General features: G+C 42.1%; 1 protein-coding gene across 3 annotated transcripts; it reads left to right on the top strand.

Moving 5' to 3' along the window:
• Positions 1-7,545: 7,545 nt before the first annotated feature.
• Positions 7,546-22,885, top strand: MED6 (mediator complex subunit 6). Of its 3 annotated transcripts, XR_012650774.1 has the most exons (9): positions 9,908-9,974; positions 10,597-10,756; positions 11,775-11,866; positions 15,649-15,731; positions 16,438-16,546; positions 17,019-17,134; positions 17,917-17,944; positions 18,545-18,794; positions 22,732-22,885. XR_012650774.1 is itself a non-coding variant. In XM_075030533.1 (8 exons), exons 1-8 carry the CDS (start codon positions 7,623-7,625, stop codon positions 18,673-18,675), a joined length of 741 nt encoding a protein of 246 aa, XP_074886634.1. In that variant the 5' UTR covers positions 7,546-7,622; the 3' UTR covers positions 18,676-19,475. The 3 variants fall into 3 exon arrangements, 2 of the variants coding, with proteins under 2 accessions (XP_074886634.1, XP_074886632.1); XM_075030533.1 differs by lacking the exons at positions 9,908-9,974; positions 22,732-22,885 and adding an exon at positions 7,546-7,644 and having other exon boundaries at positions 18,545-19,475; XM_075030531.1 differs by lacking the exon at positions 22,732-22,885 and having other exon boundaries at positions 18,545-19,475.
• The last annotated feature ends 1,513 nt before the right edge of the window (positions 22,886-24,398 follow it).

Raw genomic sequence — 24,398 nt, 5'->3', positions numbered from 1 at the left:
TCCCCAGATGGAGGTTTCTCTCATGTGCAAAATGGACTGGACAGTGTCCTCCTGCTAAGCTAGATTGTTTCCAGCTTTGTACATTGTAAGGGCAGGGTCACCAGTACAGCCATTTTAAGTTTCTGTGAAGTGCCATAGCAAGACTAACCTCAGTCTCTGATGATGGACAGTGAAGCACCAGCATGGTGGGCTGATATTGTTCTGATACCCAAGGGATCAGCCTTGCTTCTTTGGGACCATACTGAAGCCAAAGATGAGATAATCTGTATTTGGGGAGGAAAATCCATCATTTTTCAACTCAGCCTGTGATAGGAATTTTGCTACTCCTGCAGGAGAAGGGATGGATGCTCCTGAGAATGGGATTCCTCTGCAAACTGCAGTCCAGAGCTATTTCAGCCAACTTATGCCCCTGTATTAGTTCCAGAGCCCGTGCTGAGCACTGTTTCACTAGTAGTTTCCTACCCCATAGAGGACCTTGTAGCTTAGAGGCTATAGGGCAACAAGGTGAAGCCTATAGCGGCGCTCTCTGCAGCAGCTTCTGAATGGGAAGGAAGAGGAACCCGTACCTTCTCAGCCACATTTGCAGTGACCGAGTAAATCCCCTCTCTGAAAATACCTTGTGCAGACTAAGCAGGCAAAAGCCCCATGTAGCTGTTGAGCTGAAAGACACCCTTAAACTCATGCCACCTCTGCCAAACTGGAACTTTCCTCTCTCCAGAACAGTGTCCAATTACCTCGCAAATAACCTTTGATAATGCAGTATTACCCGGCAGAGAAGGAACATTTCGCTATAGCTCATTTTTCACAGGCTCAGCACATGGGCCAAGTTCCCCACCTTAGGGTAGCTCAGTCGTTAGCGTTAATTCACTCTCTCTCTGGACCTGGGGATGAGCAGCCCTGGCTATGCAGAGATAGCTAGCCTGGTGTTAATGCTTGGGTGACTTGTCTGCCTCCAACGTTGCGTAGCGTGGAGGCACAGACGAAGAAGGAACACAGCAGTCAGGATGGAAATACTGGGTTTTTATCAGTACCTGTTGGGGGGAACACGTAAAATTCCTGGGAAGGAAGCAGAGGTGTTAGGGTTACCAGGCAACCAACACCAGTAAAAAATACTGTGCAAGGAGAGCGGGGAAGAAGGGATCCAATCAAGGACCTGCCTGGCCAATTAGGTGCCTGAGACTGTCATCAAGTGAGCACACTAAGATTTCATAGTAGGTGAGGAAATCTGTTCTAGGTAGGCAGAAGGTGCAGGAAAAAAATGTATGTGACTGAATGGACAAAGCAGAGATGAAAATTCTTCACTGAAATGAAAAAAAACCCCACCTTTATTTTAAGCATTATAAGGCCTGGGGTTGTTCAAGCAGAGAGATTTTTAGGGGTTTCATTCATGTTCTGCCACCGATGCTGCTTGTTGGCTTTTACAGCTCGCTCCAATCTTGAAACACTGAAATCAAGCATTTCTTTTCAGTTCCTGATCTGGTCAGCCTGTCCACATTTTGCATCCTCCCACTGGGTAGCACGTGGCTCACTGCCAAACCAAAGCCCTGTTTTTTAACAGAAAATACAGTAAACCAGGAAAGCAAATCCTGATTTTGTTCATCAGACTAGAGAGACTCTTTAGTTTATTAAAACATTTCAGATCAGCCAAGTGCCTGATGAAGGGCATAGAAATCAAGGGCTTTGCAATTTGGCCATATTAGGGTTTATAACACTGTGAGAGACTGAAAGAGTTAATGTCTCAAACATTGTGGCGGGGCAAGTTCTGCTTAAAGACAAACCCTGCACAGCAAGGAACCCAGGTGAAAAGCCCATCAGCTCAGACATCAGCAACAGGAGGGTGTGCTGGAGGGTGCACACCTCCCTGTTCTGATAAGCTGTTCTGATACAAAGATCAAACAATGGCCGTGTCTGCAGGGAAGGAGAAGTTACTCCACAAACGACCCCCAAGCCCAAAGGCTCACAAACTGCTCATTAGCCTAATGAGTTCGGGTGCCCACCCAAAGGAGGGGCAAGGATGATCGGCTGACTGGACCATCGCTGGACCCAGGACTGGTGAAATCTTTCTCTCTTCCTTTTTCTCTCTCTGTCTTCTTCTCTCTTTCCCTTTCCACAATCCCTACACCGCATCCCTTTAAGACATAAAACCATTGACCAAGTCTGGGACTAGGAGTGGATCCAGCTGCCCCTGGGCCCTTCTCTGAGTCGGAGTCTAGAAAGCGAGGGGGTCCGCTCTGAACCTCGTGACTCAACGGGAGGGATCTCCTTCTTCCCTGAGTTGCAGTATATGGTTACCACGGGTGACACAGTTTACAGAAGTAGTCTTATGCCAATTCCTGTTGTGAGAAACCCTGCCACCTACTACCATGTCTTGCCAGTTCAGTTTGCTTCTGTCAGGAATAAAATCTTTACCTGATGGTTTGGTGTCGTTTCACCTTAATTTAGCCCAAGGGAATTTCGAATTAAACATGACTGGTCTGTCTCGTCTGGGTAGTGACAAACACAGAGTAACATGATGGCATTCAAAGTTTACTGAGAGGTATTCTACAAACGCCAACTCTGTGGTGCGGTCCAGAGACGGGGATTATTAGATTACTAGGCATGTGCAATACGGAGGATGCACAGGGAGGCGATTGCTTTGCTTTTCTTCCCTTCCCTCTTCTGGGCAAGCCTGGGCTGCCGGCGGTCACTGCCTCCTCGTTGGCGGCGAGCAGGGCCGGGGCTCTGCTCCCTCATCTGCCCTTTGAAACGGGTTGGAATTAAAACACCCATTGACTCCCAGTCCAGCAAACAAACGAGGAGAGGTAGAGGCGTGCGGGATGGAGGCCGTGCTCCAGGGTTACCCGAGAGCCTGAACTCGGTCTGTGTCTGACCCGTGCGGCTCTCGGGACACGGGGCAGCTTCTGCTTCTCCCACCAGTCCCCTCTGGGTGATCCAACACCTCCAGATTGGACTCGTTGCATCCTTCTGCGTCGTGGGCTTTTGCGTTGATAATGCCATTGCAGCAGCAGAGATGCTAAGATCTGAGCTGCCTGAAGAAATGCAAAAGCCATCACCTGGAGCTTCCGTGTGGTTCTAATACGTGATTATGCGCGAGATGCCATAGCTGGTGCTTCCTTGCTTGGGAGCTCATTTCCCCTCCTGCCTGCAGTTGTTAGCAGCCATGTGGCATCCTGACATTTTGTCTTTATTCACTTCTTGAGGGATAGCCTTTTGGGTTTTATTGGGAGATGAATTGTTTTCCGGAAGCTTTTGGATTGTTAGCAAGGTTTTATCTTTTTTTTTTCCCCATCCCTTTGAACAGGTGACTCTAATAAAGCACGATGAGGTGTATTAAAATGCTCTGAGGATGCCAGGAGCATCCCTCTTCTCACTGTCCCCCAGCTTCTCTGCTCTTTGCAGCCCAGAGCTGAGAGCAACAAGGGGGGACCCAGTTTTGAAAAGGGCACCAGCTGCAGCCGTCATTGCAGCCACTTTAGTTAGATGTTCCCCATGGCATTTTTCCAGGAGAAAAAAAGAGCACACAAGCCTGGCTATTTTTTTCTGTAGTCAATGCATGTGATTAGCAGTATTTATAAAAACTGTGCAGAAAACAGCATCTCAGGAAAAGGAAAAGTACAGGCAGATGCACTGAACGAAAAGAGAAATTAACAGACTTTGAAGTCAGCAAAAGTGCCTGATTAAGGATTTAAAAACCAGAATTTTGCAATTTGGCCGTGCTATGGGTTTCTAAAGCATGATTCAACGATGGCTTTTGAGGCCTATGGGAAGATATTCTGTAAATGACTGCACGTGTAATGCCATCTGAAGATACTGGTAACGTTGTCATTGTTTTCAGGGTGGAAAGAAGGAAACTTCACAAGCAAAAATGTTAAAACAAAATAAGGGGGATGAACTCATAGTAGCCCACTCAAACCTTCCCCTTCCCCCTTTAAAATTTTGTGATTTCAGCGTTTTCCTTGCATTGCCTGTAATTTTCTAACACTGGTTTGTTCATTTTTGGATGTCTTTCTCCCAAACCAGAAGATAAGCATTTAAAAGAATATTTTCCCATTCCTATTTACGATAAACCCAGTAGCAAATTGCTCATTTCACAAGTAATTCAAGCCCAGCAATTTTGCATTAGCATAGAAATTTAAATCTCCCTTGTGCTTCACTGCAGAACGAGATTTGCTCAGAACACGGAATGGGACTTGGAGCTTTTTGCTACTAATCTGTGAGTTCAAACGCAGGTTGGCAGAACGCAAAGCACTGTGATGATCTCCTTGTTCAGCAGCCTCTGGTATGCTTTGGAAACTGCCCAGAGTATGATGATAAGGATACGTACGCAACACTTTTCACCTGATGGCGTATAGCTAGTTAATTTGTTCTGTCTCTGTGGACTGCTAGCGATGTGCACAAAGATGGTTTTCCTTCCATTTGTAGATGTAGTCCTCTCAATTTAGCTGTGTTTATTTGAGACTATAAAGGGAGTCCTTGGTGGTGTCCCCGCTGTACCCAGAACATGATCAGAGCGCTCAGCGCTACCAATCCTGTATCCACTGGAGATGACGAACATTGTAAATTAGGGGCACTCTCTTTTGGTATATATCTGTGTAGAGCCTCACAGAGGAGGCATAGTAGGATGCGATTCCTCATTAGCTCTGATCAGAGAAATACATAAAAATAATCACACTGGGGGGAGGGTGACGCTAAATGGCATCCAAACACCGGGGCATGAAAAGGTGCCAGTTTTTATCTAAGTATTTTATGCATTTTTAAAACACACAAATGGAATGCATCTGTCTAAATATTCATTGCTTAAGGTGCCTTTCTTTGACATTAAAAGCAGTGTGCATAAATTCCTCATTTTACCTGATAGCTTTCATTCGCTCTCCATCTGTAATCCACACCTCCTGCTAACAAGGACAGACCGGCAATACTCATTAGGACTCTCCCTTAAGAGGAAGCCGACTGAAAAAGCCCTAGACTTTTATGCTGCAGTAGAAGGTGAAAATGTTACCGGATAAACAATTCTCTCCAGAAGCGCTTTGGCTAGTCTCACCATGTAATTGAAGATTTATTGTAAACCATCAAACCCCATTATTTTCCATCTAGGAGTCTTTGCTTTTCAGCCCCTCACTCATCCGAAGACATACTTGCTGAGGAGAGGTGCAGAGTCAGCAGGAAAGATGGACAACATGAATAATTAAAATGGAGGTTGAGTTCCCATTTGCTACTGAAGAGAAATGGTTTGCACAAAAATAGAATGAGACAGGGCGTCAGAGATGCTCCAGAAGGGTGGCTGTTACGTCTGTTGGCATTTCTGCTCTCCGGGAGGATTGTTCATGAGAGGGATATTTAAATATTGGGTTTAGAATGGCAACCTATCATAACATTATTGGGAAACACTCTGCTGCGATAACGTTAGAGAGATGTGTTTGGCAAAGGTAGAAACTGCTAACAAGTAGCAGTTAGCTAATGAGTGGGGATCTGCAGTGTGCACACGTGGGAATTACCCGGTGGAAAAGTGTACTACACCGAGTATTACCTCAGTAACAGAGACAAGCACTCAGAAATAAGCAAATTGAAAAATTAAGGTTAGCTTTGATTTTTAATATAGTTGTGCCATTACAGGCTATCAAGTGCCATGTTTTCATAGCTTTCTTCTGTATTCAGTGTTGAGGATGGACAGTGCTCATCTGTTCACTACTTGTTTTCTTCCACTGTTCAATCTTTTTTACTTATTTTTTGCACGTTAAGCAAATCCTTTTTTGAAGAGGGGATTATTAATTTCCTCATGACACTAACCACCCCAGCATCATTATATTTTTGCAGACATTATTAAATTTATTTTCATAAATCGCTCAGAACTAAGGGACCTGTTATCACCCCCCTTTTAGAGATGCAGCCTTAAGGCACAGAGATTACAAAAATCTTATCTTGGGTGCTTAAACTGAGAGAGATTTCAGACAACTTGACTTCTCAGAGTGCAGAGAATTATAAAACACACAAAGCATGACCACCGTAACTTTACTTGTGGCAAGGGCTCAGCGCATCTATAAATCGGATCCCTGGTGTCGGTCTCCAACAAACGAGGAACCAAAATCACTAGACAACTGTGAAATGTTAGGTCGAAAAAAACCTCATTAATATAATGTAGGACTATATCACTGGCAAGAATAGAGTCCAGTTCTCCAAAGCAGCATTCTTCTGCCTTAACTATTTGATCTTGTCACTTTCTGTAACCTTCACTTGTTACCTTGACATCTTTCAACTTCTGAAACATGTAAAGCAAGTGTTTTGTAGGCAGCTCTCCTTCACAGAAAAAAACCCCTCTATATCTGCAAGTCATATAGTGACTCTAACATATTGAACAAGACAGAACCCTGGGGGGAAAGAAAAAAAGAGTATGTGGTTATACAATTAAAGTCCCTCTCCTAATGCATTGGTTCAGGAGGACTGAATAAAGAACAAATAAGCCGCATCAGCTCTGGTTTGTCCTAACTTTTTGATTGTTCTCGTACAATAATAATATCCCTTTCCTGTACTTTATACACACTATACACATCTCTAACGGGAGGGGAAGAGCTTCCATCACCAGTTACCACCCCGCCGTGCCATCAGCGAGGGGATAACCTCCAGGCTCACTTCACAGACCCTGCTGCTCCCAGCGAGGGAATGGCTGATCTCGGCAGATCTCCGCAACGGCTCGAGCGAGACAGGCACGGGGAGCTACGCTAGTGGGATGTGGGGGTATTGGGTGCCCTGTGCAGCAGATTGGTAGATTGCGGTTGTCAGCCTAGATAAAAGCTTGTTAATCTTCAGGTATGTATATTCTTCTACCCACCGAATGTTGTTCTTCACCCTGTAAATGACCGGTGATATCACTTAAGAGTCAAGATGCCCAAGGACCAATCCTCAGGACAGGAACCATGCAGTGTTCTGAAGGTGTGATCTTAAACATCCCATATTATTCCCACAGGGCAATCTAAATCAGGGCTACCCCAACCAGGAGGGGTGTAATGCTCAGCAGGAACCTGCAGCCCGCATCTCTTTCCCTTTGAAAGTGACTGGCAATCACCAGAGGGCCAAGATGAGGTGAAAACAATTGTAACGCCTGTATCTCTGGTTTTGAACAAACAGCTCAGAATTAGCATTAAAAACGCACTTAGTTTTCGTCACTGATGCTGTCATTCTGGTTATGCATCACTCATGGGTGAAGAGCAGGTCACCTCGCGAGTCTGGTGGGAGGCCGGGGCAGCACAGCCCTTTGCTTCACGCTTGTGTTTCCCCGGCCAGCGACTGCGTGCGGGGACGAGGGATGTTCTCCCATGCCATGCCATGCCATGCCATGCCATGCCATGCCATCCCACCCCATCCCACCCCATCCCACCCCATCCCATCCCATGGCACGGTAGGGCTGCCCGAGGACCACCTTCACCCTGCCTGGCCCCGCCCCTCCGCCGGAGACCCCGCCCCCCCACCCCGCCCCTCCGCCGGAGGCCCCGCCCCCTCCCCGCCGGGCGTGGCGCCGCTCTCGTCTCCCGTCTCGGTTGCCGGCGCCGCTCTACCCCGCTTCCTGTCCTCGCCGCCTCCCGTCCCCCGCCCCGTCAGGGCGCCGGGCGGAAGTGCGCGGCGCGGCCATGGCGGCGGTGGATATCCGAGGTAGGGCCGGGGCGTGTGTGGGCGCTCGGGGCTCCCCGCTGAGGGCCCTGACGGGTGGGTTGCGCTTCCCGCGGCTCCGGGTCTTGCCGGGGGCCGCCTCCGTGTTGGGTCGTGGGGTCCGCACCGCCGCCTTGGGGTCGGCTCTGCCGGCGGGCGCGGAGGGGTGAGCTTCCCTGCGTGGGGCAGAGGGCGGCGGGCCTGGCTGCCCCGGGGCAGCGGCGGCTGGAGGTTGTTGTAATGGGCACCGTCCTGGCTGGCTGGCCGGAGGTTGCTGTGCTAATAGTATTCGCTCCCAGGAGCGTCCAAGTTGGTGGAGGACGAGCTGTGGCCAAAGGTGGGAGTTTGATAGAGCTGCTTCCTTTATTAGCGCTCTGTAGGGGCAAGAGAAGTCCTGCGTTTGTTTGTATCCCTTTGAAAAGAATGCACAAGGGAGTTTAGTAGCGTTGCTAGTGCATCTGTGTCAGGAAAAGGGACTGGGAGGAAAAACTATCCAAAAGGCAGTTTTCTCGGACATGAAGTAGGCTAGGAGGGTGTGTTCAGGGCCACCTGGGAAAAACAAGCCTCCCTTCTGTACACTTCTGCCTTTTCAGGTGGAATAAGGAGGTCCTGGGGTGAGACAGTAACGTAGGGAACAGCTGAAAAAAGATAGTTTTAGCTCTCAAGTTTGGAGGAAGGTAGGAAACTGGCATGTGTGGGACTTGCACCAGACCGAAGCAGTGAGTTAGGCTGGTAATCTTAACAGTGCTTCAGGTGGATGTGATGAGGCAAGCTGGCTGTTAGAAAAGCCAGAAAGCAAGCTGAAGTAACTGAGAACAAGAAAGTTTTGGTGAGAATTCAGGGGTATGAACAGAATGAGAGAATGTTTTGAAGAAGAAGGGGTGATACTTGAATGAAGTGTTAAAGGTTTACATTGTAAACAAAATACAGGTTAAATTACTGTGAAGCGTTTGAACTTTGAGAGAGGAAGAGGGGCTTGAGAGGGCATGAGAAAGGAAATTATTTTTCTCCATAAGGGTGTCTGAATGGAATCACACCAAAAGCCTGTGTGATGGAGTCTCTGAGAATGACCAAGAACAGATATTTAAGGAAAGCTTGTGAGGGGTTAATTTTGGTAATGCCACAGAGGTTTTCTCCTGCTGGCTTGTCTCCCAAATTGTCTTGACATTTATGGTAGATTGGCTGTATTGTCACAGGCACTTTACTTGTCCATCTGTGATGCAAATTCCACAAAAATTGCTTTGAACAAGATGTCTTGTTTTTGAAAGGAACAGGGAAGCAGGAACACCATCCTTTCTCATACCCAAAATAAACAGAAGTACTCACTTCTTAGTGGGAATAACAGACATGTCAGGTTTATGGTTGGTTTTGTTCTTCCTCCCCTTTTTTTCCAAAAATAGTTTAAGAGAGCAGTCTTGCTAGTTACAAAGGCAATTACAAATATTGGCACTAAGCAGCTATGGATAATTGAGCCTCAGAGCCCAACTTTATATTCTGTTTTATGATATGTTTATCAGTCTATATACAGCATTATAGCTATATGTATATGAAGCTTGCCTGACATTCCTCTTGAGAAGTGTAGTTATTGTTAATTATACAAGCAAGAAAAGTCTGTATTTGAAATGTAATAGGAGAATTTATTATGGGAAGAACATGGCTAGCACTTAATATTTTGGTGTTGTTGGGAAGGAAGGCTTGTCTTTTGGTTTTGAAAGGCATTTAGGATAATCAGCACTACCACAGCTTAAGTGCTTAATAATGGATCTTAGTGCTGTGTTTCTGAGATTTCCTTTTTTTATAGTGAGGAGAGAGAATAGTGTATATGAAATGACATGAATGCCTTGACTTCCTCCCCACCCCAAGTTCTATGAAAGAGGCTGGCAGTTCTGAGATTAATGAGGCAAAATGATTTACACATGACTTTAAGCTGCATTTTTCCTGGTTTGCTGGGCAGCTAGTGTTACTTTATTAACTGTTCCTCAGTGAAACTGCTAGTAGTGTATGAGTTGGCATTTTTGGAACTGATCCAGTCATCCTTGAGCATGCAGAGTTGTTGCAGAAGTAAAATATTCACAGTGGAATGATAAATGGGAGTTCTGGGTATGTATATAATGCGTGAACGTAAGGGAATGGTTCCTGTGCAAAGGGAATTTCAGTTCTTCATTCAGTCTTCAATGAATTCTCATCACTTATGTTTTTTAATTCTAAACAATGCATGCCTTTGTTTCCTGCTTTCTTGTGTCTTGGAAATTCTATTTGCTGCTGCTGCAATTTAAAATGGATGAATTTCAGGGTGCTTTTCAAGGTGCCTCATGGATCTTCAACGTTAGCAGGTTTGTTGACTGTGGAACCAATTGTTGACATTGGTTTCTTTGGTCTGCTTGAGGAACATCATTTTGCTGCAGTGTGATAATAAAATCCGTCCCCCCTGCCCCGTAACTGATTCTAACTTACTTTAGTAAATTCAACTTACCAGAGACGTAGCTTTCAAAAGGCACCATGCTTTGGATTGTCTTTCTGCTCACCTAATGCTGTGGTTCTTAAAATAAACTATGTAATACTACTGAGTAGATTTGGTATGATAATATTATATACAGTATCAGAGCTAATTAACTCCCACCAACACAGCACGCACGCACACGTGCACACAGACCCTGCTTACATTCTTGAGACATAAAGGTATACCAGCAGCTAGTGGTCAAGGAAAGTGCAATAATGAAAAAAGGCTGTATTTCTGTTATGTATGTGTAACAGAACTGCAGAAGGTGGAAGGATATGAATTATTATTTGAACTCTATGAAGCACATTTTCAATTAGAACTGGTTTGTGTGAGACTGTGTTCCACCTCCGTCTCCTGCTATAATCATTAACTCATTAACTGGTGGCAATTTACTCTCGGAGGTATTTGTAGTGTTTCTGGCTGCTTTGGTACTCATTGTAGATTTCTCTTCCCAGATAATCTCTTGGGAATTTCCTGGGTTGACAGCTCTTGGATTCCAATATTAAACAATGGGAGCGTGTTGGACTATTTCTCAGAGCGAAGTAACCCATTCTATGACCGAACATGTAACAACGAAGTTGTCAAAATGCAGCGGATGACCTTGGACCATTTGAAGTAAGTTGTAATTTGGAACTGCTTCTTCTGCAGTGTCCTTTGTCCCTCCATCCAGAGGCTTTGGTGGTTGAATGGAAGCATGCTGGAAACCTTCTGTTCTGTGGTTTTTAGTCCCTCCACTTGCCAGGGAGCCCAGCTTTTTCTGTATTTGGATGTCTTCTACTTCCTCTTACGCCATTTCAAGGAGGTGTTAAGCATGACTGATTCTATGTATGTTCTGAGACTCCAGTAAATTGCCTTTCAGATATTTCTCTGAATTAGAAAAGATGTCTTCTCTCATCCTCTCAGCTCAACAGAACTTGAGTAATGGTAATGTAGTTGAATGTTTTTCTATGGTGAATAGGGTTTATGTTAGGGGATGCTTTGAGTTTGTCTTTCTGTATCCTGCTGGCTATGTGCCATAATTAGTACATAGTTCCTCCAAAGAGCTGGCTTTTTAGTATGGATAATAAAAGTAGTGAGTGTTGTAAATAAACTGATCACAGATGGTTGTGTAATGAGATTGCAGCATGCAGAAGTTTAACTTTCTTTGCAGTTCCCCATCTGCTACACTGAGCACAAGTGAGATGTTTGAGGACTATTTAAAGACTCCACAATAAGATAGGGAGTGTGCAAGCTGAGCTAAAAGTTCATTGGTGAAGTCACTTGTGCTCAGATGTGGTTGCAGAGGGGCTTTCACATCAGACACACAGATGGTCACATCATACACTGGTCCTTTGTTTCTGAGTTTAAAAGACATCTCTATGACGATAGATTGTTATCCTTCTTGCTATTTATTTGTTTGCCAACATATTCTACTGAGATGTTGTGTCAGGTTGTTGTGGCTCCCTTTATATATAAAGCTAGATTTTTATAGCTAGCCCAGGAAATCCTATGCCTTTATTTACTGCCCGTTACATAGAAGAGCTTCCAAAGCATCAGAACGTCATCCCTTTACTTCCAGGCCTTTTGGTAGCTCTATACATCCTACAGATTTTACTTTGAGGAAGATACTTATTCTGGTTGCTTTTTTTTTCAGCCAAATGGTTGGAGTGGAGTACATCCTTCTTCATGCACAAGAGCCCATTCTCTTCATTATCCGAAAGCAGCAAAGGCAATCTCCAGCACAAGGTAAGGTCACTCAGTTCATGTCACTGTTGAGAAGGCCGATTGGTTAGTCCCTTTTATCTGTTCCTAATTTGTTTAAGCACTTCTGGTTCCCCTTTTATGTCTATCTTAAGTCTAAATAAAAGGGTATGAGGCTTTGTGGTGGGGTGGAGATATTTTGTCTAGCAGAGTGACCTCTAGTGTGCTAATAGCAGGGATTGCCATCTTGTGGTGAAATGTGAAGAGTACAATGAGAAAGTGCTGCCCTATCGTGTATTTTGCCATGGGATATTGATAATAGCATTCATGCCGTGTTATATTTATCTGTTGGGCTATGCAAGAGTATTCGTTTTAATTATTTGAATATAAGGCTAATGATATCCTTGCTTGGGACTGATGAGCTTAGTTTAATTTGACCTAATCATCTGAAGTGGCTAGTATGCGATTTATTTATTTATTTTGGAGAACCATGATTTCCATTAGTTAGGGAGAGGGATCATTCATGCTTTTGTTCGTGTCATGTCACTGTCTTATTCTGCATTATTTCCACCTTCAACTGTGGATTGGTTATACTGCTGAGTAGGATCTTCTGAGGAGAAGACGATGACCCATGTGAAAAATGACCATGAGATACTGCAAATGCTGCTTGTTTTGGTTATTCCTGTGAGAACTGAGTATTTTGGCATTGTGAGGGAATCTTGTAACAACAGCACCACTCCTTCTTACCGTGTCACTGATGACCTTTTCAAGTTTTAAATGAAATACCTTAGCTCTTTTTCCATTTGCATGCAACTGGCTTCATTATTCCTTTTTAACCTTAAATTTGTTTGGGTGTGTGTGATTAATTAAAAAAGTAGCCACATTTCAATAGTTATTGGACTGACTTCTGTGTTTACTGCCTGTATATGTAAAATAATTCAGGTTATTTCAGAGTAAGCTTTATAGAAAAGAAAGGCAGGGTTAATGCTAGTTATTTCTTAAATTTTTATTATTTTTTTTTAAGCGAATTAGGCTCTGCATATGCATTTTAGTGTTGTATAGGAGTTTGCTTTGTCTAGCAGTGCTGCTTATTTGCTTGTATGAAGTAATGGCCTCTTTATATTGCAGTTCCATACTGAAAAAGAACATATATGATTCCTTCTTTAATAGATTTTTTGATTTGTTTCTTTATTAAATGTTTTGAATTTAGCTTTCAAAAGACACATATGGAAATAACATGCAGCCCTTAATTTCCTGCTTTGACACTTTTTAGATTGAGAGTAGAGTTGGGACTTCCACAATATGTGTGTTCAGACTTCTGCAGTAAGCCAAATACATATTTGGTGGAACTTAACTGGGATTTGTTTGGTAATATTTTTCCCATAAACTGTAAAGTTTATGCTAGGTACCTTGATTGAGTCACATAGTTCTGTGGAATAATTACTGGAGGTGACTTAGAAATTAAACCTATATTAAAGGTATGGCATTGTTCACACATTAAGGAAAGGTATAACATTGAAGAAGCTTTCAGGGTGGAATGCAACTGGTATGCAAGGAATCCATTCCACAGCAGTTCCCTAGACAATGTTGCCTGCAAAACGGCACAGAGGTTGGAGTGGAGCGAAGACTATGTGGCCAGGCTTTGTGAATCACTGCAGAGATAGGAACTTCATGGTACTATGGTACTGATAAGCTGCATATTTGCCACCCTGGGCCAATAGTTTGTCATATTTTGACAAAATGCTGTCCTTTGTGCAAACTTTGCTCATTATAATGTCATTATAATAGCAAAACACACCTCCATCCCAAAGACTACCTGCCTTCAAAGTGGGACCACCCCTCACTGAGCCTGTGCTCTGAATTTTTGTTAAACTATACCTTTAAAGGCGAAGCGAGAGAATTTTATACCAATCATAATAAAGGTATGTATGACTAGAGTCACTCAAGCTCCACCTTGAAGGTAAAGAATTGTATAAAAATGGCCTAAGAAAGGTGGAGTGTTAGGGAAGGCATCATTGAAAACAAGTCAGGGAAGACGCTATCACAGACTACCTCTGACTCCTGGGGTCAGTCAAGGGGCTGAGCCTCTCTTGCCCCCCATAAGGACGCCTTTGGGTAAGATCTGGACTATACTGAGCGCTTACTTGGAAAACTTAAACATCTCTCTCTATAGAGTCGCTTTTCTGATTTTGCACACTGTATTATTTATAATCTCAATGTTTGCACGTGCTTTTGCAGACAGTGTATGTATCACCGGCAATCCATAAGAACCTGTATTTCTGTTGCTTTAAACTGCGCTATTCATTAAGCTAGCTGTAAAAGTTTCTCATTGGGTGCCGCTAAATTCTCTGTCTGGCCGCATGTGTCCATGGAGTGTGACTAAGCTGAAAGTGAAAGTGCAGTGCGCTATTAGGGCATCTGTAATAGTGAGAGTTCAGTAAGTTGAACACAACTGGACTAAGAGTGCCAAATTGGATATCACTCAGAATCTAAACCTAGCCATCCTCAGCCCCTCTGATATCTGAGGATAAACTGGAATGCAAGGGGGTTTATTTTCTGCCAAATTACTTTATCCTTCATGTGACAAGTTCCCTAGCTCAAATGTTACCCGTGTGTTTCATTTTATCATGGTACAAACATTAGTGTATTTGAGATGTGAGAGTGGGGATGGAAAACAAAAATTTAATGATTTCACAGCTAGTGTTGAGTACTCAGAACTGGTGCAGGCCTGCCTTATGACTTCTGTGTGTTTTGTTTTTTTTTAAAAAAAGTACACTTGTATTTTAAATTCTTTAAGCCAAGTTTTTTTGTCTGTTTGAAGTGATTTTGGAAAAAAATCTTTAGATCAAATGATTAGGGAGAGTTACCTGTCTAGGAAGGCATGCTGCTCTAGTACAGAGCTGTGAGACAGTAAAGCTGCTGTTCTGTGTCTTGCTCCACTTCTAAGGAAATGCTGAGAATCCTCTTTCTTTTGAGAAGTGGGGACTGGCTGTAATATGGACCCAGCTGTCTTGGTCTGTTAATTTAGGCAGGTGTCCAAGCTTCATAAAATGCAAGTACTGGATGAATTGGGTCCTGTCAGTAAAAAGGTTCAGACAGAATGTGCTAATGCAGATGGAGGAACTGGAACAATGTGTGCGCAGGTAAGATCCTTAGGAATGTGAAGCTGATAGCATCACTGTGGTTCCTTAATTGAAGAATCTTTGGCAGGGTATTATGGAGGCAACTGTGATGTTCCCCTGCATTGCAGGTCTAATGAACAACAATTTTTGATCGGTCAGTAGAGGTTCCAAATCTGATTTAACAAATGCCTTTGGAAGGTAGTCTTTTTTTGGCAGAATGTTATTAATTTAGAAAGGCATGCTCTGTGTGTGCTTAGCCACCCGTGGGTCTGCAAAATCTAGCTAAGAGGACTGTACAAGTTGGAGAAAGCTGAGGCTGGAAGAATGAGATCTTGCGTTGTTGTGGGTTTCTACCAGTAGCAAAGGCAAGTGGAACTACTTCCAGTGCAGTTCATTTGACTCCCCTTGTGTAGCTCTGAAAACCCCAACTCTTGTAAGGTCAATTATTTGTTTGCAGTAGGACAGGACTTAAAGCTGTTGCTTTTCTATCTGTAAAGCAGACCTTGTGGGTTTTTTCCCCTTATGAGTCTGTGGCTAAGGTTCAAATAAAGCACCTTGAAGGAAAGGTTAAAAAGAGAAAATTTGGTGATGAGGTAAATATTACAATTTCTGCTGTTACTACTGATATTCAGCAACAAATACACAGTCTTCAGCCAGAGCTTTAAATTGATCCTGCCTTTTTTTTTTTTTCTTTTCTCCCCACAGTTATCCCATTGGCTGACTACTATATTATTGCTGGAGTGATTTATCAGGCACCTGACTTAGGGTCTGTCATTAACTCCAGAGTTGTAAGTGTTCTGTGCATTTGATGTATACCGGTTTGTATTGCTTTTACTTTTGGTTCCTCCCCAGGTTCTTTAAATCCCTCCTTCACTGTTTTGAGGAAAGATCTTGTGTGGTATACAGTAACTTAAAACAAACCCCACTAGTTAATATGGCCTGCATCCCACATGGAAATGAAAGATCCTGGGAGAGTGCAGTATGGTCCAAAAAGCAGGATACATTGTTTAAGGATGAAGGATCAGAATAGCTGAACCTACACAATTGGGAGAGCAGCGTGAGGTTCGAAAAATCAAAAGAAAAATTACATGACAAATACATATGAAATAATAAGTAAATACATATTCAGTGAAGCTTGCTTTGGAATGTTAATGTTAAGGTAATGTAATATTTCTCTTTAAATGAGGCTTATGTTTTTAAGCTGATGTGGAATTTCTTTTAATTGGATACTTGGGTTTGTTTTGATTTCTTCTGTTCTAGTACACTACTGCTTTTGCAAGTTTTTCTCTGTCAATTTAGAAAAGCACTTCAGAAAAGGTCTTGTAAGAGCGTGTTAAAGAGATTACATTCTTGGTCCAAAACTAGATGTCTCAAGTTCCCTTCCCAGAACAAAAATTAATATAGAATACTAATTTTAAAATTCCTGCTTTCTAAAATTTATACAGTATTTTCTCCTTAAATTCTGAATACTGCCTTATGTTCTTGTTCTGAAAGCTCACTGCAGTGCATGGAATTCAGTCTGCTTTTGAAGAAGCTATGTCCTACTGTCGCTATCACCCATCCAAGGGCTACTGGTGGCATTTCAAAGATCAAGAAGAACGAGGTATGATTCCTAGTTGCTCCTGCGTGCTTTGGGAGGGGGAAGGTAATGTAGGGAAAAGCTTGAGGCAATGCACGGTGATGGTGTAGAGATGAGGTTGAGTGTCTGTCTGTCTGAAGGGTAAGTTAGTGCTCCCTATCAGGTGGAAGGAATCTTGCTCTTCTGTGCTGGTGGGGATGAACATCAAGGCATGGGTGGGAGATGAAAATGGTGAGCCGTGTGTCAACAAAGTGGGAAACTCTTTAACCCACTGGAGACCCAAGTACATTTCCAGAAGCCAAACCAGTTTGTCAGAAGGTAAGAGTTGTCCTTAATCTATCTTCCACAAAAAAATTCCACCTGATGTCAAAGGGAAAATATAGGTGAAGTTTTGAGAAGAGACAAATACCAACTTGTCATGCAACAAAGAGCTGTTGAGAGAATAGAAGAATAGAACTTCTAATACATCTTTCTCTTACATTTCTGTGACTTGCAGAGAAAGCTAAACCAAAAGCCAAGAAGAAAGAAGAACCAAGTTCTATTTTCCAAAGGCAACGGGTAGATGCTTTGCTTTTAGACCTAAGACAAAAGTTTCCACCTAGATTTGTTCAGGTATGGCACTTATAAGCTGTAGTATTACTGTAATTTACTTAGACCTTAAGGCAGTCATAAGTACTTGCACTTCAGTACATAAGTACTTCAGCTGAAACTGAATGGGAATTTTGTGTTCGTTCTGCAATGATAACATGGATTAGACAATAAATTTGAAATGGAAGGCTCTGATTGGAGTGTAGGATTCCCCTTTGTAATTGCAGGAGTCATTAAGACCTTGGCTAAACTATGAGGGCGAATTTTATTATACAAATGCCATATCTAATCACAGAAGGTCAGTTCTTGTCAGCTGTCGGATTTTGCTGCTGCTTCCAGTTCCCTGCTTTGTGAGCTCAGTCAAGCCACCACAGCTATTTTGTTTTAGTTATTCCATTGTTCTGTAGGCTTATTAATCAGTGTGGAAATTCTTGGCATTCTCTAAAGCTGTTGTGATTACCTGTGATCTTCTCTAGTAGTCATTTGTTCCACCAGGTATTCTGCTTGGGAGCAAAGGAAATTGTGTTTATAGCATCTCACAAAACTGTTTACTCCTCAGATGTGGGAAAGACTGGCTAACTGCGTATTTTTTGCTTTAGTGCTTTTCAGTTGCCAGAGGAAAAACTGGATGTTATAAAATGTTAATTGGATTTGAAAATGTATTTAGTGATCCCTTCTACCCTCAACTCTTATGTATAAGAGTGTATTGGTTGGTTTATATTCCTAAATGAATAGTAGGAAGGGTTAAGAATTATGACTTTGGTTCCACTGATGTGTTGTTTTATTTTTTGCTTCTTCCCCCACAGCAAAAGCCTGGAGAAAAGCCTATCCCAGGTAAAACACTATTATTCTCACAAGACTTAAAAATTAGGCTGTATATAGCAGTGTCTTCCAGTTGCCATATAAGCTCCTTGCTGCTGCTACTGAGGGGGTTAGGAATTCTGGCATTGCCTAATTGTGCAAAGTGCTAGGTAAGAGCAAAGTACTAGATAAGAGTTCTCTGTGACAGCCAGGATGAAATTGAAAAAAATGTGTATTCTACTCCTACCCTTTCTGTCTGTAAAACTGTATTGCCTAAAGGTCCAAATACGGGAAATGGTCTTTGAAAGCAGGAGGAGGGTGAAAGGGTGAATGAGGGAACAGTTTAGTCAGTCCAGCATCTTAGTGATTTTGCAGGGTGCTACAAGCTCAAGAAAGCATGTGAAGGCTTTGAGTTGTTTGTAAGCAACCTCAAAACAGGAGAAGCATGAACTGTATCTCTTCAATCTATTCCACTTTTTAACCCCTATAGGTATGAGTTTAGTCCTTGGTTATTCTTATATCTTTGAAATGAATTTTGCCCCTTTGACATCAACAATATTTTCTGAGTACTGTGAATAGTATTTTAGGAATAAAAATTGGAGGTTTAACTTTCTTTTGCTGTTACTTCTTAAGTGGATCAAATCAAGAAGGAACCAGAACCAGCCCCTGAAGCTGTCAAGCCAGAAGAAAAAGAGACTGTAAAGAATGCTCAGCAGAGTGCTGGCGCTAAAGGACCACCTGAAAAACGGATGAGACTGCAGTGAAGGGAGAAGTTGTTACACATCTGGATTAGTCAGTACCTGGAAAACAGGAGATTCTTGCTCCCCTTTCTTTATATTTAAGCTCTTCTGCTGAGACTGACACTTCAGGAACTGAAGTCCCTGTAAGAGCTTTTTCTGCAGAAACCTGTCACACAAATGTTAATGTCAGGATGTGAGCTGCCTCAAAGAAGGCAAAATTCTTATTTTGAATGTTGGCTTCTGAGAATGGTTTTTATATGGACATATTTTGCAGCCTCCTGAAATCTTTACATACTCTTGCATCCCTTGTGTCTTGGTTTCGTATGTAAAAAGAAAAAACTTTTATCTATTAAAAAAAAAAGTAACCTGAATTTTTGGCAAATGAAACTTCTGGCTGCTGGAATGCCTTTCTTAAATGCTTACTTTGTTAGTAGCAAATATGCCATATGTGCTGGCAGCATTTTTTTTGCTTGGATATTGGAATATATTTTGTGCTATTTTGAGGAAGAAACGTTCAACTAAAGGATTTAGGCTGCCTGCTAGAAAGTGCTGTGCCTTTAGTATGCTTGCAATACGGATAAAAGATTTGATAACTGGAGGCTCAAATCCGTGTAATTAGATGTCAAACTGCTCTCAGTCTCTAAGTGTTCTTGAGCACTCATTTAATGGCTAAGCTGGTCTTTTATTATAAAAGCTAGTGTTCTGCGAGAGAGATTTATGATGACGTAAAACAGGCTAAAATGTCTTGCTGTTGCACACTTAGTGAAGCTGTTTATATTTCTTCTTTTTTTACTGTAGCTCAAATATATCAATTACATCTCTTCCTCTGTGCTTCTAGCACTTTCTTGCTGCATCTGATCGCCTTGATTAGTCATCTGCCTTTTAGACCTTGGGAGGTAGGGCAGTGGAAGAGAAACATCACTGACACTATACAAAGCTGTACACTTTGCTGTTTAAGCATGTTGCTTACACCTGCCCCCTCCCCCCCAAAAAAAATTAGAAGTCATCCATGGCAAAGAAATGACTGTTGGTTTTGTTTCTTTCATTGAAGTAATGGAGCAATTCTTGAAATAGCTTGCTTTCTTTTCACAACTGTTACCTGTGTTCTTGTAAACTGTAGTAAGCAAGAAAAAGGTCTGTACATAGTAAACAAAATGTAGATAGGAAAGAAGACTGAGATATGCTTAGACAGCTGTGTCAAATTTATTTTGAGGTTATAAGAGACTCTTTTTCTGTTTCAGTAACGTAATAAATAGCTCTGGGTAGCTATTGAATGATGGAAAGACCCATGTAATTTTTGTCCTGTAATCCAAAGCTGTAACACTAAAGATGTAGATAAGCCAATAGCTGTTTGCTGTTGATGCAGATACAGACCTAAAACTCATATATCGGTGTACTTAAGTGTGTATTAGCTTTATTTCATACCATGTGGGTCAAGTTTGAACAGCTGTTTCTCCAAATGTTGATAGAAGTACGTAATAAGCTAGTGCGAACTCTTAAATCAAGTGAAGATATAGAAAGCAGTTATTCTGGGATGCTCAAAACAAGACAGAGCTAATTATTCAGCATTGAATAATTACCAGGTAGTGAGAATACACTTAGAACAAAAGGGTGTAGATTCTTTCTTATATTAAAGAAATTCCTGTGAAAGCAAGGAGCTCAAGAAGCACCAAAGCAATTGTCTCATCCACCCCCATGATGGAAAGGGGGATCTCCAGAAATGAGGCATGAGTGGTGAGGAACCTCAAGAGTCCTTGCTGGATTTTTGATATTCAGAATAAAGTCCTTGGAAATGGCCATTAAAGGAGCTGAATTTCTCTGTAGTTACTCATGTTACTAAGAACCTATATGTCATTTGGAAAAACTTAAGCAAGAAAGATGACTAGACTGCACTGTAATGAAGATCTAGGGTGTTTTGGGTTTTCTTTTTCCGAGGGAGAAAAATTAACAACTTGTTAAATCTTTCCTTTGTGTACATTACTAGCAGAAGAAAGATACCTTGCTTATTGCTGAAGGCCCATACAGCTGTGGTCAAAAACAGATGCTAGAACATATAGTATGAGTGAAGTATTCTGTCAGTCACTGGATTTCATCTGAAATAAAGCGTGTTGTACAGCTCAATATCTGAAAAGAATTCTCCTAAAATAGAAGGGTTTGAAGAAGGGCAATAAAATGACTAGGAGAAAGTTTCTCCTGTGAAGTCACTGGGAGGACCAAGGCTTTAGTTCCTTAGGAAAGAAGAGACAAATATTGAGTCTATAAAACTGAGTACTGTGAAGCAAGTAGGAGAGTAGAGAACTCTTTTTTTCTGTCTTGTAGCACAAGAATAGAGGGACAAGTTAATGAAGCTGAATTGGAGTTACATTTAGACTGAATCTTTATATTCCATACTCAGAATTTGAGCTGATTCAGAGATCAGGGTGGAACTTGAAGGGGCCGACTGTCCTCATGTCTGCATCTCTTACCAGCCTTTTTGCTTTCTGCAGAAATGTCTGGTATTGGCTGGTGTCAGAGGGCATTAAAAAGGATGGACTTCTGATCTGATCCCATCTGAGTTCAAGTGCCAGCATCTAAGCTATTGAGAGGATAGCAAATGGCTTCTATGCATGAAACAATACATTTGAATGTGATAAGCCTCTTCCAGGGGAATGATCTTTTCCTGAGAGAATTATATTATAAAGCAGTAAGGGATGTTACCAATGAGTGTCAATTTCTTAGCTTTTGAAGGTTTGCTGTATGAGGGACTGAAATATCTTCTGATCTTGTTACTTGCTGACAAGATATTCTAAAATAATTTTATCAGTTAAGTGAGCTTTGATATTTACTTACTCGAGTGACATTATTTCAGATATTACTGTTAAACTCCAAGTAATTTACTGTCAAAAAGCTGTTAAGCAGCTATCTTCTAGTCAGTAATGTTTTTCAGTGTATGAGAATCTAAGCCTTTTCTTTCTGGTATTTATACACTGTCTCTTGGTTTGGAGCCTAAGCGCCGAAGTCCAAAGTCCTTCCAAGGACCTTCAGTATATTTGTAAAGCTTATAGATGAAAGGGAAATAAGCATGCAGTTCTGAAGTTTGCCCTGTGTTTCACTTTTCTTTTGCATAAAGGAGAGATTTGGTTGTACAGGAGAGCTATCTCTATTTTTTGCTCTTAAATAATAACCATTCAGAATTCAAAAGGGCTTTTCTTGGCCTAAATCATGGGGTATCAGGAGCTAAAAATGACCTAGAACCCTAATGGAAACATTCTCCTGAGAGCCTGAAAATACATGTAAATGTTTGTATACATGTGAACAGATATGCATACATGTATATACATGTGCATATGTATACACATACATGCAAAAAGATTGTAGGAAGAGGGGCAGTCGAGCTACCTCAATTCACAGTGTAAAGCTATAATGGTGTCTCGGATGCAGCAGAAATCCTGTCTTTTTCAACTTTTCACTAAGTAAGGTCTGACCAGGCTATGTGTTATTCTCGCCCATTCCTCTTAGCCGCTCTGTCCCCATACTTTGTATTTTGGTAACCTTTTCCTAGCAAAGAGATTTAGATGCCATTTGGACAGTCAGTACGTGTTGTTTGCCAAAGCAAGCTGTACTTGGTGCAAGGTTAGAAGGGTATAGGCAGTAGGAAGGATAAGGCAAAGGGGAGAGATTAGCTTTATTTTGAGACATGGAGGTTCCCTGTGAGAAAAATGGTAAAGATATGTTATGCAAATAGATTGTGGCTTCACTGACCAACAGATGGCTTCTGAACAAAAGCTAGTGTGATATGGTTTTTCAGGTTTTTTTCAATATTTTCTCAATGGCAAAGCAAATGATGATAACTAGGTGTTCAAGGTTCAAGACAGTTTTTCTTTTTTTCTTGGAGAGGAAGGTGAATTTTTGATAAAGTGTTGCTTTGGTCTTGTAATCATGCACAGAATGAACAAATGGTCACCTATGTGACAAGTATCCTTCTGTAGTCTAACATAGATCATAGATGGATGGGTGGTGGGGAGAAATTTTCCCAGTGGGATGTGTTATGATGTATTATTGATCTCTCAACAATCAGAAGGCTTCCTTTCTTTCTGCCAGGACAGTGGATTTCAACCTGTGGTCCACAAGGCTGCTGGGGTTTTGTGACCTGTTCCTAGAGACTTAACAGAAGGTAAGTGAGAAAAGTAAACCTCTTGCTGGTAGGATTCAATTCCATAGGAGCTGGCACCTTCACTGGAAATTTTAGGGGGCTACGAGATTGAAAAAAATTTGAAAAACACTGATGAATCATGAGAAAGCCAGTTACACCTGCCAAACAGATGTTTCTGCAGTTGAAGTAGCTACAGATTGTTGTGATACGTTTTTCCTGCTCTACTGTAAGGTCAGTCATTTTTTTCTTCCAACCTGTTCATTGTCATATAATGGGAATCTTTCCTTCCCTCCCCTTTGATCTTTGCCTGATCAAAGTACAGAAGTGCAAGGCTCTGGTAACCTGAACACAACAGCGTCATCTCTTTTTATGTAACCTCGATGCTGAAGGGTTAGCTTAGGTGCTTAATGCAGCGTCGCAAACTTATGTTGACACTTCCCCCCCAAGAATAACCTGCCATGAGTTCAACAATGGAACCAGAGTAATTTCTAGTCCTAACTATATAGTTATGTTTATATTAAAAGAGAAAAAGTAGTAGGCAACTTCTGGGAGGGGGTAAGACATGTCTCTAGCAAGTTGGCAGAGTGATTTAGTAGGGCCTTTTCTCTAACTTGAGTGATCACACAGCAGAAGTATGCATTTAAAAATAGTGCTACAGAGACTGCACACAAAGATTATGTAACAGGATTTTTCTATTATAGTTATTGTGGTCTGAGTTATATTTATTTCAAAAGATGTAATCCACAGCCCTGGATACTTGAAAAGTAGTGGACAGTTATTCAACAGCTACCTGCACATAAAAAAACCTCACAGAAAATAGTTTCTGTAATTTTAAAATTAAAACTAATAAGAAAATAAATCAAAGGTCATAACATAGGTCATGAGTTCACTTCTAGGTAAAGCAGTAATAAATTTCAAACAATATACAATTATAGATATCTAGAAAAATCCTAACAGAAGCAGGTGTCCTCCCGTTTTCATTCCTTTCATCTGGGGTACTGCATTACAAGGTGTACACTACTAATGCTGGCCACACTTGCAGTGAATGAGCAAGGTGCCAGTTTGCAGAATCTGAAGCCCCTTTGGACAACTGTTGGTAACCTCCACAGCTGCTGGTTAGGCCTGCCATGTGCTCAGCTTAAGGTACCGGACCGCTCGACCCTGGGGCTTGAGGCGGCAGAGGGAGGCTCTGAGCACTCTGCCAGCTTCTCTCACTGCTCAGCCTCCTGAGGGGCAGTTTGAAATGTTAAGTGCCACGCTCGTGCCAGGGTGATGGTCAGCACCCAGAAGTTGGTGCCGAAAGGTAGGATCCTGGAGATGGAGGTGGGGTGGTGGGAGGGTGGACCTCCTGCAGCTGTGAAAGATAAGGGCCATAGCAGGTCAGACTTCATCCCAGGCATGCTTTCAGTGCTGAAAGGAAAGTTGTGAAGAGTTCCCGAAAGGTAACACCTGTGGCTCTGTTGAATCCGAGCACTATGTGCCAAAAATCCAGTGTGCATAGCTGTGCTGCACAGGACATCCTATCTTACCACAATTCAGTTCAGCTTACAATCTTATAGCTGTGTCTAGATGGAGCTAAAACGTGTTTAAAACGTGGCAGCCAAGTGGTAGATGT

The sequence above is a fragment of the Buteo buteo genome, chromosome 6 (assembly GCF_964188355.1).
Source record: "Buteo buteo chromosome 6, bButBut1.hap1.1, whole genome shotgun sequence".
Lineage (NCBI taxonomy): Eukaryota > Metazoa > Chordata > Aves > Accipitriformes > Accipitridae > Buteo > Buteo buteo.
This window is presented reverse-complemented; position numbering and strand designations above follow the sequence as displayed.

Bases quoted from the DNA above. Each gene is read 5' to 3' on its own strand.
- MED6 (XM_075030531.1), top strand. From the start codon at position 9,923: ATGAATTTCAGGGTGCTTTTCAAGGTGCCTCATGGATCTTCAACGTTA. The intron at 11,867-15,648 runs GTAAGGTCACTC...TTCTCCCCACAG, and splicing joins AAGGCAATCTCCAGCACAAG to TTATCCCATTGGCTGACTAC. The intron at 15,732-16,437 runs GTAAGTGTTCTG...TTGTTCTGAAAG, and splicing joins CTGTCATTAACTCCAGAGTT to CTCACTGCAGTGCATGGAAT.